This window comes from Fonsecaea erecta, assembly GCF_001651985.1.
Source record: "Fonsecaea erecta strain CBS 125763 chromosome Unknown Scaff9, whole genome shotgun sequence".
Lineage (NCBI taxonomy): Eukaryota > Fungi > Ascomycota > Eurotiomycetes > Chaetothyriales > Herpotrichiellaceae > Fonsecaea > Fonsecaea erecta.
In genome coordinates, this window is record NW_017387252.1 from 100,934 (window position 1) to 113,315 (window position 12,382).

Below are 12,382 nucleotides of genomic sequence, written 5' to 3' on the forward strand. Positions count from 1 at the left end.
GAGAAACAGCCGGTTATGCAAGAGCAATATCTCTCTACCTCATCGCAAGCGCCGAATCTATGACCAGAAGATCGAGAGCGGAGCAATGATATAGGACAGTAATGTGCTCGTTCTATGCCCCTACAGCTTCGGGCTTAATCCTTCCACAAGGCTGTGGGTTATCACGGAAAAGGAGGGATTGCGGAGACACAACCATTCACTGAACCGAGAACAGACGGAGTAGAGATACCTGTCGGGTGGCGACCGTTAACATAGGGATGTTCAAACCATAATTATGTGGATCCGGAAGTCCTCTACAGCACCCTCTTCAGCCAATCCCATATTGCATGAGACATGGTGCCGTGCTCCAAACCTGACTGAGTATCAAGTATACAATCAATATGCACCTGCTGTGGACAGTCGACGACCTCCACATTCAGCCCACCATCCTTGAGCTTCTGAGAGAACTTGGTGATATCATCGTAAAACATCTCGTGCGTCCCAGCCAATGCAAGGATAGAGCTAACCGGCACCCCAGCCCACCATTTCGAGTCGGCGCGGATGGGGTCTGTATATTCATTGCGATCGTCATCGGAAATGAGATTCTTGACCAGTGCAGGGACGATAGCTGCGGAAATAATGTCCTTGTCCTTGTTTTCGACCCAGGATTTGCTTGTACCGACGGAGAGGTCGACCCAAGGCGAGATTAGGAGAGCTCCTTTCAGGGGAGTGTCGAGATTCAAAGAAGGGATTCCTGCACGAGAATGCAATGTTGCAGACAGAATACCGACGGCCAAGTTGCCACCGGCAGAGTCGCCGCCAACAATGACCTGTTGATCTTATCAATAAGGCCGTCCTCAAACATTCCTTCTGCGAAGGACAACATGTCGCTCACATCTGATGGTTTGCGACCAGATTGCAGAACCGTTTTTACGGCCTGCACAGCCTGCTTATACTGCGTCGGAAATCGATGTTCAGGCGATAGACCTAGGGGGTAGCAGTTAAATCGTCAAAGCTATATCCTTACGGCATTTCCGTGTCGAATCTCACCATACTCCACAAAAGCAATCGAGAACGATTTGCCTTCCTTCGCCAGTCTTTGTTGCGTATCCACCCAGAATGCAATATGCCCTGGCATAGCTGGAATGCCGAGACCTCCGCCTGATCATGAGTTCTAACGTCAGCCATGCCCGGCAAGACGCTTGAAATACAACGAGAGAATAGGTAGTAAACCAGACTGGAACTATTCGCATACCGTGAAAATAAAGAATCACGTTTGGGGCAGAGCTGTCTCCTATCCAATGAATCTTTGCTCCATTGCTGTCTGGGATATCTTCTGTCCTCACTGCTTGACCCAGCCTCTTGGTCTCGGACACGACGGTGTCTTTAGTAGGTACCGTAAGGCTTAGAGCGGCTTCAAGAGAGCTCATGCCGCCCCGCAGCATCTGGTTGCGTTCCTCATGGGCTTGGGATCGAGCCATGGTGAGCAGGGATGAATATATTGGATTTGGTTGTTCTTCGATGGGTCAAAGATCAGGCTCTAGTTCCCGGCCGCAAGTCTGAAGATTTATATCTCCAGAGGAAATCATTTCCTAGCATTCGGAAAAGCCACATAACCACAGCTTTTTCCGTTCTTTTATCTCCTGGGGAAAGGCCAAGGACCCGGGAAGGTGGAGATGGGTGCTCTTTTCCCGAGGTTCACAAGAAACTCCGTCTTTCTCCATTCCCAGTCCAAGAAAACCTAGATCAGTCTTCCATTCATCCAGCCCGACGCAGTTCTGAGAGCAGCTTTCATGCCTCGCCGTAGCAAGGGTCTCTGGTCCACGAGATGTCTACCAGGGGTAACGGGTGCAGGTACTGTAGCAAGGCTGCCCCTGGATGGGACAAGGTTGTCTTTGTATTACAGGGGAAGGTCTGGCGAGCGTAGTTGGGGCGATTTCACGGCCCAGAGCCACGTGACTCACTCTCTGTCACTCCCACGTGGACGCCCATCGGCCTTTAGACCGCCAAGCCCAGATTCGTCCCGTATGCCTTAGATTTCGTGACTCGAGAAACTTCTCACTCTAGACAGTATCAAGCAGAGAGCCTTTCCCACCGCCCTCGTTCAATATATCAATTGTCTGTAGCGAGTGCTTTGAAACTCGCCCCATTTGTCAAGACCCTTGACGGTGAAGTCGGCTTTATAGTCGAGTGCTTCAGGACACTGCTCATTGCAAGGGTTTGCCTGCGCACGCCCTGCTTCCGAGTGCGACTCTGACCACATCCAAGTGAACTACTCCATCCTACATCAATCAGCCCTTTGTGTCCAACAGTTCGCCAACTCCTCCTCAAAATGTCAGGGCTCGATGTTGAGGCGTTGCTCGATTCGACCGCCACCAACGATGTCAAAGGCAAAGACTCCCCCCGCGAGGGTGACGACCGTCATCGTAGTGACCGCTCCGATCGTCGTGACAGAGACAAACACCGCGATGGCTCCCGTGATCGCGACAAGGACCGCAAGAGACGAGATCGAAGTCGAGACCGAGACCACCGTCGAGATCGTGATGATGAGATGAAGAGTCCTAGGAGCGAGCATGGCAGTGCTAACGGCAGTCACAGAAGCAGCAGGAGGAAAAGCCGCAGCCGTGACCGGGATGACGATAGGAGACGGTCCAAACGTGACGATGACCATCATCGCAGACGCTCTCGATCTCCAGAGTATGATCGCTATTACCGACCGACCGGACGATCCAGGCGTGAAGACGATGACTACCGACGCGATCGCGACAGGGACCGCCGTCGCTCGGCCAGTCCCAGAAAGCGTGTCAAGAGCAAGACTCCTGAGACACAACTTACTGAGGACGAGCGTGACAGGAGAACCGTATTTGTTCAGCAACTTGCTGCTCGTCTGCGTACAAAGGAGTTGATCCAGTTTTTCGAGAAAGTGGGACCCGTAACAGAGGCCCAGATCGTCAAGGATCGAGTTAGCGGGCGTTCTAAAGGGTAATGTACCCCCTTCCAATATGGTGCAGTCTCATACTAATACGTATAAAAGTGTCGGCTATGTCGAGTTCAAGAACGAAGAGTCCGTCCCACTAGCCATCCAAATGACCGGACAGAAACTCCTCGGCATCCCTATAATTGCACAACTCACTGAAGCAGAAAAGAATCGACAAGCTCGCAATCCGGAGGCTACTACCAACAATCACAACAGCATCCCTTTCCATCGTCTCTATGTGGGCAACATCCACTTCAGCATTACTGAACAAGATCTACAGAACGTATTTGAGCCATTTGGTGAGCTCGAGTTTGTGCAACTGCAGAAGGACGAGAGTGGTCGCAGTCGTGGTTACGGCTTTGTGCAGTAAGTCTCTCCCAGAGATCTGGCTCCGGGTTATGCTAATATTGACTAGGTTCCGTGACCCAAATCAAGCACGCGAGGCCCTCGAAAAGATGAATGGTTTTGACCTCGCAGGCCGCCCAATCCGAGTCGGACTCGGAAATGACAAGTTCACGCCCGAGTCGACTGCCAACCTCTTGCAACGCTTCGTAGGCCAGAATCAAGGATCCGCATTCTCAGGCTCCGGTGGCCGTGGCTCTCACGCCGGAGGCGCCGGAGGCACATTTGATCGTGCAGGTGGTCGCGACAATGAAAAGGGAACAGGTGGAGCCAGTGCATTGGATGATACAGACGTCGCTGGTGTGAATTTCAACAATTATAGCCGAGATGCATTGATGCGGAAACTCGCTAGGACAGATGACACATCTGCAGATACCGACACGAAGCGCGCTGCTCTGCCCGCAAAAAAGGAAAGCAAACCGCTTCCCGTCAATGTCAGCCAGGCAAGCAGATGTGTTTTGCTTCGGAACATGTTTGATCCTGCTGAGTAAGTCAATCCCTTGTCACCGGTTTCCAAGCTGTACCTCCTGCTAACGTCATACGAATAGGGAAGAAGGTGATTCCTGGATCAAAGAATTGGAAGATGACGTCCGCGCAGAATGCGAGGAGAAGTACGGCCACGTCGTGCACATTTCCCTCGACCCCAACACCCAAGGCGACATTTACCTAAAGTTTGAGCGCGTCTCAGGGGGAGAAAACGCCATCAAAGGATTGAACGGACGCTATTTTGGCGGTAGGCAGATCAGCGCGCAGCCCGTCGTTGACGCCGTGTACAGCAGTTTGTTCTCTAGGACGAAAGCGCTATAATCTGGCTCGACGACAGACCTTCAGCGTACAAGCTCATCTCGAGTCCCTTTGCAAACCTCAGTAACGACGGAATTTCCAGGGAAAAAATCTATCTTTAAATGTGCGGCTGTACCTCCAAAAGCAAGCAGCGGGTACGACTGATCGTCAACAGTTGGCTCAACGCACCCACTGGAGAGTTTAACAACCAAAGTCGATCTCTGTGGAGGAACGCTGAGGATGAAGTGTGTGGATTAAGGTGTATCTTTTGTTGACGTCTACCTAGGAGTCGGAAAATTGTGCTTCGTCAACACATTTCTGCTGATGACTGGGGAAGGTTTGAATGCGCTGGACATCTGCTTGCAGTCGGGACAGAAATTCTATTGACTTGCTCATTAGTTACGATATCTGGGCGTTGCTGGCGGCCAGCTCGGAAGCAGGACATCGCGCGTGCTTTGCTTGAACTGAGTGTAAAGGCTGGTAATGTTGCTCGGTAGGTCGGCCTTGCGCTTGATTTCCCGTTTGATGAATGTTAAAAGACACCATGGGATGAGACCGCGAGGTCAAGAAAGATCGAAGCTAAAGCAAAGGAGCAAAATTTCTTTATAAAATAACTGATTCCATTGTGACCTGTGTATTTCAACGTACGGTAACACTCCCCAGGTTAGCCCAGTATGACTGAATAGCCCTCGGTCATACTCTCCCATCGGACCCTTGGAGAAGAACTCAAGAGCAGCAGGACTTCCCTTGCCGCTAGATGCATTAGCTGTAGCATGGCTCCGAACGCCTTGGGTGGATGGCCCGACTCGAACAACAATACAGTTCAGAAAGATATGTTCCTGTACAAAACGCCTCAGACGGAGTCGGCGACTGCGAAATCTCCTCGTATACCTCGACCAGCTCTACGACAATGTCCGACAGAAGGCTTTCCAATCATGAAATTGAGCTATTACTAGAGGCTAAACACTTCTCACGGGAAAATGGTTCCCTCTTGCTCTGGGATGCTGAGCATGACAACCGAGTTTCAGTGCTTCACCCAAAAACATCCTCGCAGGGAGCCTTTCGCTGCTGGCCATCACTGACAGATCCGGGTTCCGAGACCAGTCCCTATCACCACAGCACAAGTTGAAAGACAATGACAACCTTTCTCATCTCGTTTGCCTCAGACAAGTAGTTAGCCCCATGCCGTCCGTCTGTCTCTGAGCAGACGTGACACACCACCATCTGGTTTGTATCCCTTTGTTCTTCCGTCACCATAGTCCAACCTCGGTCGACTGTCACAGCGTTGTTACCCAATGCCATACACCTTTGTCACCATCACAAGACGTCCCTCCAATTGAACTGGACCGCTGACAGTGCATGATCAATCATTCACCTTGGGAGCGAAAACGATTGACCGCAACAAACCCGTACGCCGACGGCATGTGGTGGTGTTCAACTTCACTGTCGTCCTCTTCGTCCCCGCTTGCCATGTCTCCGGAATCTGCGTCACCAATCTCCACATCTGATATACTCAGACCATTTTCCGATCCCGAGATACCATCTCCCAGCACTCTGTTTCCGCGGATCTGCTTCGTGTCACCTGTGAAATCACTCACGCAGTAGCCGCACCAGTATTCGTCGGTATCTAGCAGCAATCGATCGAGGCCTGAACATCGAAAGTGGATCGGCCCAAGCATACACGATGCAGACTGACAGCGCAACATGGGCTCATCGTCAGCTGGTTCCCTGCAATAGCAGACCGGTACATCCACCATCTCAAGATCTGAAGCGGGAGCATGGTTTGTGGTTGCTCGGTCTTTATCCTGGGCGTCTTTGACTTCGAATCCTTCAAGCCGGTTGATCCATTCGAGGCCCTGCTTCTTGTATCGCTCCCTGTATGGCTGCGATTCCAACGGACCCGATATCCTCAGGCCGAACGGATCAGATTTGGGCATTCTATCGGACATTCGGTAGACGGCTGTGAGCTGTTTCTCTCTCAACTCCTCTGCAATGCGGTGGATCTCAAGCTGCTTTTGGCGACGGAGACGAACGGCCATTTTCGAGTTCGAGGCTTTTCCTAGTTCACTTTCCGGCTCATCTTCAGAGGGGATGCGAATGAAAAAGAAGTCCTTCGGTCGCAGCTCCGGATAGATCTCTTGGGCTTTGTGGAGAATCAGGTTCCGGTCCGGTTGCGCGCCATCGACAAGCGGAGCGCCTATCTTCTGCCCATGTCCTGGGTGCTCTTCGCGGTCCACTACTTCCTCGATGCAGTCGAGACAGTCGAGACAATAATACGCAACACGATTGTAGTCGGTGAGTCGATCATCGTCTTCGTACAACGCTGTGTCGCGGACGATGGCGAAGTAGTTCCCGACTGGGATCACGTTGCGAGGGTTTGGACAGGTAGGTGAAGAGCAGCAATACACAATGCGCGGTTCGCAGTGCTGGTAGAAGGTAAAGTGGTACCTGCCTTCTGCTGACATGTCAGTCTCTCTGCCGCCTGTGGGATGATTCTGCGTACCGAGAACGATGGGTCCTGCTGCAGGGTACGGCCCCGAGCTGGAAGGGCTTGTGAAGTCAACCTCATACGGGCAATCAACATCGGATGAACTAGCTGTAGTGTTGCCGTCGCCGAATATGTCATCCGATTCTGGATGATCATCACAAGGTAAGTGCGAGCTGGTGAACCGCACGCCCTTCAGCTTCTCATACAGACGTGGGTTCGAATATCTGATGAACTCCGCGATTTCCTGCTCTGTCATCGACGACCCATCCTCATCCAGACAGCCAGAGTAACTCGCAGGGCATGAATTCTCGCAGAAGTACACTTGGTCGGCGTCTGGCTCTTTCATGCGGACCGCCATTGTCATTACAGGAGGCACGCACATCGTGCTTGATTGTTTGCAGAAAGCTGAGCAAACACGGTAGGATGGCGCGGTGACTGGACGAGTGAGGGTGTTTGGTGTTTGAGAACACGCTTGTGAGCGTTTTGCTGTGAAGAGGTTTGGCTGCGTTTTATCTTCACTGCCAGGTGAGGCAGACTGTGTGGCAGGCGGGGAACAGACCTTCTGAAGCCCTATATTGAATTCACCTCTTCACTTTCCCTTTCAAGATCTTCCAGGTCCATTTTGAGCGACAACTCCTGCACATGGTTGTCTGCTTCCATCTGGGGTGCGATGGGCATTATCTTGCGTTTCTCCTTGGGACAGATTCTCCAGCATATATGTGCTGGAGGGATTTTGGTTTCGAGAGCCGGGAACCAAGTCCCGTCCCAGCTTCCCCTGCTTGTATCTCCAGATATATCCTTCAAACAGCTTCGAAGAATCATCTGAAGGAGTCAGCACAACTCTGTTCTTGTACTTGGAGGCCAACTTGGCTTCGCGAATGGCGACCTCGATGTCTTCGCTTCCATGGAGGATCGAAGCGGCACCTAAAATTCCTATGGGCTCTTCATCCAATATCGATTCCTGCGTGCCGAGACGAAAGAGTGCCACATTGAAACCCTCGATGAAAAGCAATATGCCGACAATGATATATGCAATGGGAGATACGACAGTCAGGCGAGTTGATTGAACAAATGTTGTTCCCACCGTTATCGTCGGTGCATCGGTCTTTTGAAGAAGATACAGATTGGCAAAGATAGCATACATTGTGGTGAACATGGTCTGGGCAGACTCGATGATTGTCTGTGGAAGCAATGCTGATGCGGATGACTTGTGGCTGGCAAGACGATATACTTGCCTGCCAAACTCGTTTGTGTCGATATCAGCACTGGGGTCATAGCAGCCTACAGCCTGAAAGCCCATCTCGAAGAACCTCCATACGGCGGCAGACCTTGACTCGGAAACATTGGTCACCTGAAATGACGCTATGGCTGGACTGGTTGACCCTACTGCCCAAGTGGCCGTCACATTTCCCTTGCTCGTCCGATAAGACGGGGCACAAGATACGAAGCTGAGGTTCACAATCTCGTGGCTTTCTGTGATGCGAGCGACTAGAAAACTAAAACGGCTCCAACCTGCGTGTGGTGGGCAAGTCGTCGTGGTCCAGCTGTTGATGGATATCTTGGGAGCCTCGGGGCTTAGCCGGAAGTTGGAACTGGTTGAGATTTGACAACCGCGGTCGTTGGCGAACACGGTGATGGTGATGGCGGGTAGTCCTGTGTCCTCTGGCCTCTGGATCAGCCTGCGGTACGACTTTTCCTCCAGGTGCACGCAATCAGCATGAGCAGAATACGCCACACTATCGAAGGTCACATTGCCTCCTCCAAAGGGGTTCAAGGGTGCCATTGACGGGAACGCATGCAAGCCATCGGTCCATGGAGGCGGACTCGCTCCTTGGATGTGAATGGCTGCTGCCGTGTCCATGAACCTGAGATTTGGATACGAAGGGTATTGGCCGAGGATGCTCGTGTTGAAAGCAGTCTCTGCCGACAAGCGGAGAGGATGGGATGACTTGGGCTGTGCTGTCGTGAAGAGGAACGAGGTCAATGGAACGACCAAAAACACCAACGTGGCCGAGGAGAACATGCAAGCCGCAAGCAGATAATGTTCGTTCTTGAACGCCGTATACCAACTCAGCGCAAAGGGCTCGGTGTACTCCAACAGGATGGTTGTCCTGGCTGGTCCGCCTGTCTTCAGCTCGACGTAGGGTTGCCTTTCGGCAAAGGCGGCGACCGCTGCGTGCCAAGCGGTTTGGAAAAGGGTCATGATGAAGGCGGGTAGGGCCGTGTAAAATATGCCCTGCGTCCATATAGCCTGCTCCAGGCTCGGATCGCGTGCCAGGAATCCCGGAGCATCCCCCAATCCCACGAAGCCATGGTTGCGTTTCGAGAAGGAATCAAGAGTGAGAATTGTTGTGACAAACGCAATGTTCAGCGTGAAGAGGAGGGTCAGCCATGGCGGACGGATCTTCCATGACTTCCATGCTGCAGTGGTAACATTGATTGACTGAAGTCCTGCAGTCGGAGGCGAAGATGGCTGTGTTGAGGTGGCAGTACCGTCTGGCACATTGTCAACATCGGGCGCATTGTTCGCAGCAAGGCTTGCGGATACGATCGTCTCTTCTTCATTATTTGCTGCTGTGCCGTTTGCTGTGGGCGCCGGAAAGGGAACGGGTGCTCTTGCCTCTTCCCCGGAATCCCGACCGCCTTCATTTTGTTCGGTGGTGGGACCGTCATCTTCTCGTGAAAGTGTTACAGAGACCTGACTTGAATCCGCTGCAACGCCAGATGCTTGTGGAGGATCACTGCTATCTGGATCCATGTCACTATGCGGGCTGGCATTCACTCCTCTGTCCCATCCAGCAGACCTGTCGATCAAACAGGTTGAGCGTGGCCGAGCGTGAAGGTAGCAAGGTGTACGAAGCCATGACGAGCCGCCTGCTCTTCTGATGGCTTGTGTCTAGATCAGCCCGCGAGGCTGAAATCAGGCTCGGCATCACGTTCGAAAAGCAAGTCGTGCCGAACGCACACTGCCACCGTAAGTGCGTTTCTAGTAGCTAGCCTTCCACTCAGGATCCCGGTCTCGAGCCAATCAGATAGCTCATCACCATCCCAAGGCTGATTATCTCGAGACAGACTGTCTTGGCTCAGCGCCAAAGAGGGAAGAGCAGATAATAAACATCTGCACCAGACAGCAAAGGGGCGTAGTGCGCCGAGCGTGGCTTCTGGCATACATAAGCTTCACAGCCTTAAGAACATTGACGGCGCGATCTGGTAGTAAAACCCCCCTTTGGGCTGTAACAAACTTTGAGTTGCACACAAGTTTCATCACGGGAAGGATGATTCTACTTACATTTGTCACCCTCGTAGTCCGTCTTTGCAGTGCAGGCTTCGTCCCGCCGGCCGAGTTCTGTCTCCCTGATTCCGGCCTCAAGGAGCTCTCAGGCTGTATCAAATGGACCGACCTTCGAGATAAGTGCGGAGAGAAGGACTCGGAAGAAGCAAAAATTCAGTGCGTCTGCACTCAGGAGTATCTCTCTTCACTCTATAAGTGAGTTTGTCTTTTAACAGAGCGCTTTTCCCTCTCAGTGACCCTTTTCGACAAAGCTTAAAGAACGCAACTCTCGACGGTTAGCATGAGGCAGCAGGCTGACATTTGGCAGCTGTGAAAGCGACGTACAAAAGTGCCTGGCCAGCCATATGTTCGACAATAGCTTCCAAGCCGAGATAGACGAATGGCACAGGAGGTGCGATAGCCGTGTCAGCTCAACGATGACGACCCCTCCGCTCCCTACTATCACACAGACCTACGATTTCGGTGCTTGCAGCAGGTTGCACCAGAGTTGTCTGAGGGGTGACTATGAAACGCGGCTTTGTTCGGACAAATATTTGCCTTCATCCAGTCTGTCATATGCTTCGTGTGTATGTCAGCCGCCCGTGTACTCGCTCTTCTCGGAATGCCAGTACAATGGGAATATATCGTGCAAGCGGACCACCGCGGCGGAGTCGAACATCATGGGCTACTCGATTTGCTCCTACTTCTGGTCTGGTTCGGTGAGTAGGCTCTGGGGGCATTCTCTGAATCCCATGCTGACGGCTCTATCAAAGGAGACGCTTTCGTCGATCGATCTCACGTCCTACCTTGGCATCACAGGGGCTGCCCTGGCTCAGGCAACGTTGCCTGAGCCAGGGCATTGGGTCACAAAAGCCCGACCTAACCCTGTCGTAACTCCAACGGCTACTGCGACACCATTGCAGGTGATTGAGTACATGGAATCTTCGGAGAAGAAACTAAAACAAAAGGGCCTGAAATTCTGGCGACGGGGATAGATATCTCGAGACACGGGCGGGTCGCTAAGAAGCTCAAAAAGGCAAAAGTGGGCTCGGCTGGGCGTAGGAGGGCGTCGGACCCCTGCCTGTGCGGTCAATCTTGGGTCTTGGACAATAAAAATCCACACGAATGATGGAACCAAAGTCATCTATGAAGGGATGGTGCTGAGCGATATGAGGTCTTGCGGCATTGGGCAATTACTCCGCCGTAGGCCATGCCATACATCGGATACGGAACAGCATAGTACACATAAAGCAATGGCAAGGAAGAGACCTGGGTTGGTCTAAATACAAGTTTTAGCCCTGGTGGCAGAACATATATCCTCTGAGATTGCCCCGTCACCAACTACGACGAAATGGATTCCATGCAACACATGTTTAATCCATGGCTGGTGCGAGGAATTGTGTGACCGACCCAGCAAGGCGGAACGGCGAGCAACACGAGCAACCCGAGGAACATGAACTACACACATTGAGAAGGGAGACAGCTCAAGCTGGTCCGCCACCCGATGCTGTCCCTTCCAGGACATCGTCGAGAGAATCCCGCGAGCGTAAATGGCGGACTTGGACTAGGTATCTCTTCCCGGCGTCCATTCATCATGTACCTCTCCGCGCCGCCCGAGATCATCTTGCCAACGAACGCGTCTTCCTGGGATACATCCGCACGTCGTCAGCTCTCGCCAACTTCGCTATCACAATTCTTCAGCTTTACAGATTGAAGCACGATCCAGTTCCCCCAGGCGAGTTGAGCGATTATAATTTGGGGATTCCGCTTGCGGTGGTGACACTTGTCATCGGGTTCGCCATCACGCTGGTCGGAGCGTGGAGATTCTTCGCCTGCCAGAGCGCCATGGCTCAGAGAAAGCAGATCGTCACTAGTGGGTGGGTGGTGCTCGTCTTCATGCCAGTAGTGGCTCTCGTAAGTTCTGGCCCATCAGCCTTTCTGTGGAGATGATGAAAAGGCTGTTCCTGAACGAGATTCTTAGTTGCTCCTTGCGCTCCTGATCCTCACCATCATCGTCAATACCAATCTATGACATCGACCGCAAGGGCACACCCCATTTTGTCAAGCGAGAGACTGCTGTATCGTCACGGACACTCTGTACAGCTAGGGGCCCCGCCATACTCGACATGTCCGGACTTTCTTCTCATTCATCAAGGCAGTCTGCAGTAATACGAGACGCTAGTGAGTGGTATTAGGTCTAGGATCTTCGTTTTATTTGGTGAAAGTACGCAAAAGTAGACGATTCTCGTATCATTCGAGCAGTTGTTGGCTTTTAGTACCGCAAGGCTGTGATCGAGCCTCGTCGCACCAAATTGAGATTGGCGTGTGATACTCTTGGCGTGATGCACAACCGAAATTCAATCGGCTTCCGCAGTCAGAATTTCTCTGCACCTCTAACTACGACTACCTCACATCACCACACAATCTCTACCTCGAGGTATGTACACAGTGTGGCCCTTCTTCGGCTGGCCTAGGATGAGCA

The 12,382-nt window shown here is 52.2% G+C and overlaps 6 protein-coding genes across 6 annotated transcripts; 3 read left to right on the forward strand and 3 right to left on the reverse strand.

The window, feature by feature from the left end:
• Nucleotides 1-293: 293 nt before the first annotated feature.
• Nucleotides 294-1,460, reverse strand: AYL99_09262 (hypothetical protein; the record flags this gene model as incomplete). Its single annotated transcript, XM_018840769.1, has 4 exons — nt 294-809; nt 875-966; nt 1,030-1,140; nt 1,235-1,460. The coding sequence occupies 4 exons, from the start codon at nt 1,458-1,460 to the stop codon at nt 294-296; spliced, it is 945 nt and encodes a 314-aa protein (XP_018689450.1).
• An 851-nt stretch (nt 1,461-2,311) lies between these two features.
• AYL99_09263 (hypothetical protein) lies at nt 2,312-4,165 on the forward strand (the record flags this gene model as incomplete). Its single annotated transcript, XM_018840770.1, has 4 exons — nt 2,312-2,961; nt 3,014-3,322; nt 3,372-3,845; nt 3,907-4,165. The coding sequence occupies 4 exons, from the start codon at nt 2,312-2,314 to the stop codon at nt 4,163-4,165; spliced, it is 1,692 nt and encodes a 563-aa protein (XP_018689451.1).
• Nucleotides 4,166-5,508: 1,343 nt separating this feature from the next.
• AYL99_09264 (hypothetical protein) lies at nt 5,509-6,987 on the reverse strand (the record flags this gene model as incomplete). The annotated part of the gene is made up of 2 exons (XM_018840771.1): nt 5,509-6,596; nt 6,645-6,987. 2 exons carry the CDS (start codon nt 6,985-6,987, stop codon nt 5,509-5,511), a joined length of 1,431 nt encoding a protein of 476 aa, XP_018689452.1.
• A 243-nt stretch (nt 6,988-7,230) lies between these two features.
• On the reverse strand, nt 7,231-9,387 carry AYL99_09265 (hypothetical protein; the record flags this gene model as incomplete). Its single annotated transcript, XM_018840772.1, has 1 exon — nt 7,231-9,387. One exon carries the CDS (start codon nt 9,385-9,387, stop codon nt 7,231-7,233), a length of 2,157 nt encoding a protein of 718 aa, XP_018689453.1.
• Nucleotides 9,388-10,580: 1,193 nt separating this feature from the next.
• AYL99_09266 (hypothetical protein) lies at nt 10,581-10,895 on the forward strand (the record flags this gene model as incomplete). Its single annotated transcript, XM_018840773.1, has 2 exons — nt 10,581-10,619; nt 10,674-10,895. 2 exons carry the CDS (start codon nt 10,581-10,583, stop codon nt 10,893-10,895), a joined length of 261 nt encoding a protein of 86 aa, XP_018689454.1.
• Nucleotides 10,896-11,280: 385 nt separating this feature from the next.
• AYL99_09267 (hypothetical protein) lies at nt 11,281-11,932 on the forward strand (the record flags this gene model as incomplete). Its single annotated transcript, XM_018840774.1, has 2 exons — nt 11,281-11,814; nt 11,882-11,932. 2 exons carry the CDS (start codon nt 11,281-11,283, stop codon nt 11,930-11,932), a joined length of 585 nt encoding a protein of 194 aa, XP_018689455.1.
• Nucleotides 11,933-12,382: the final 450 nt, after the last annotated feature.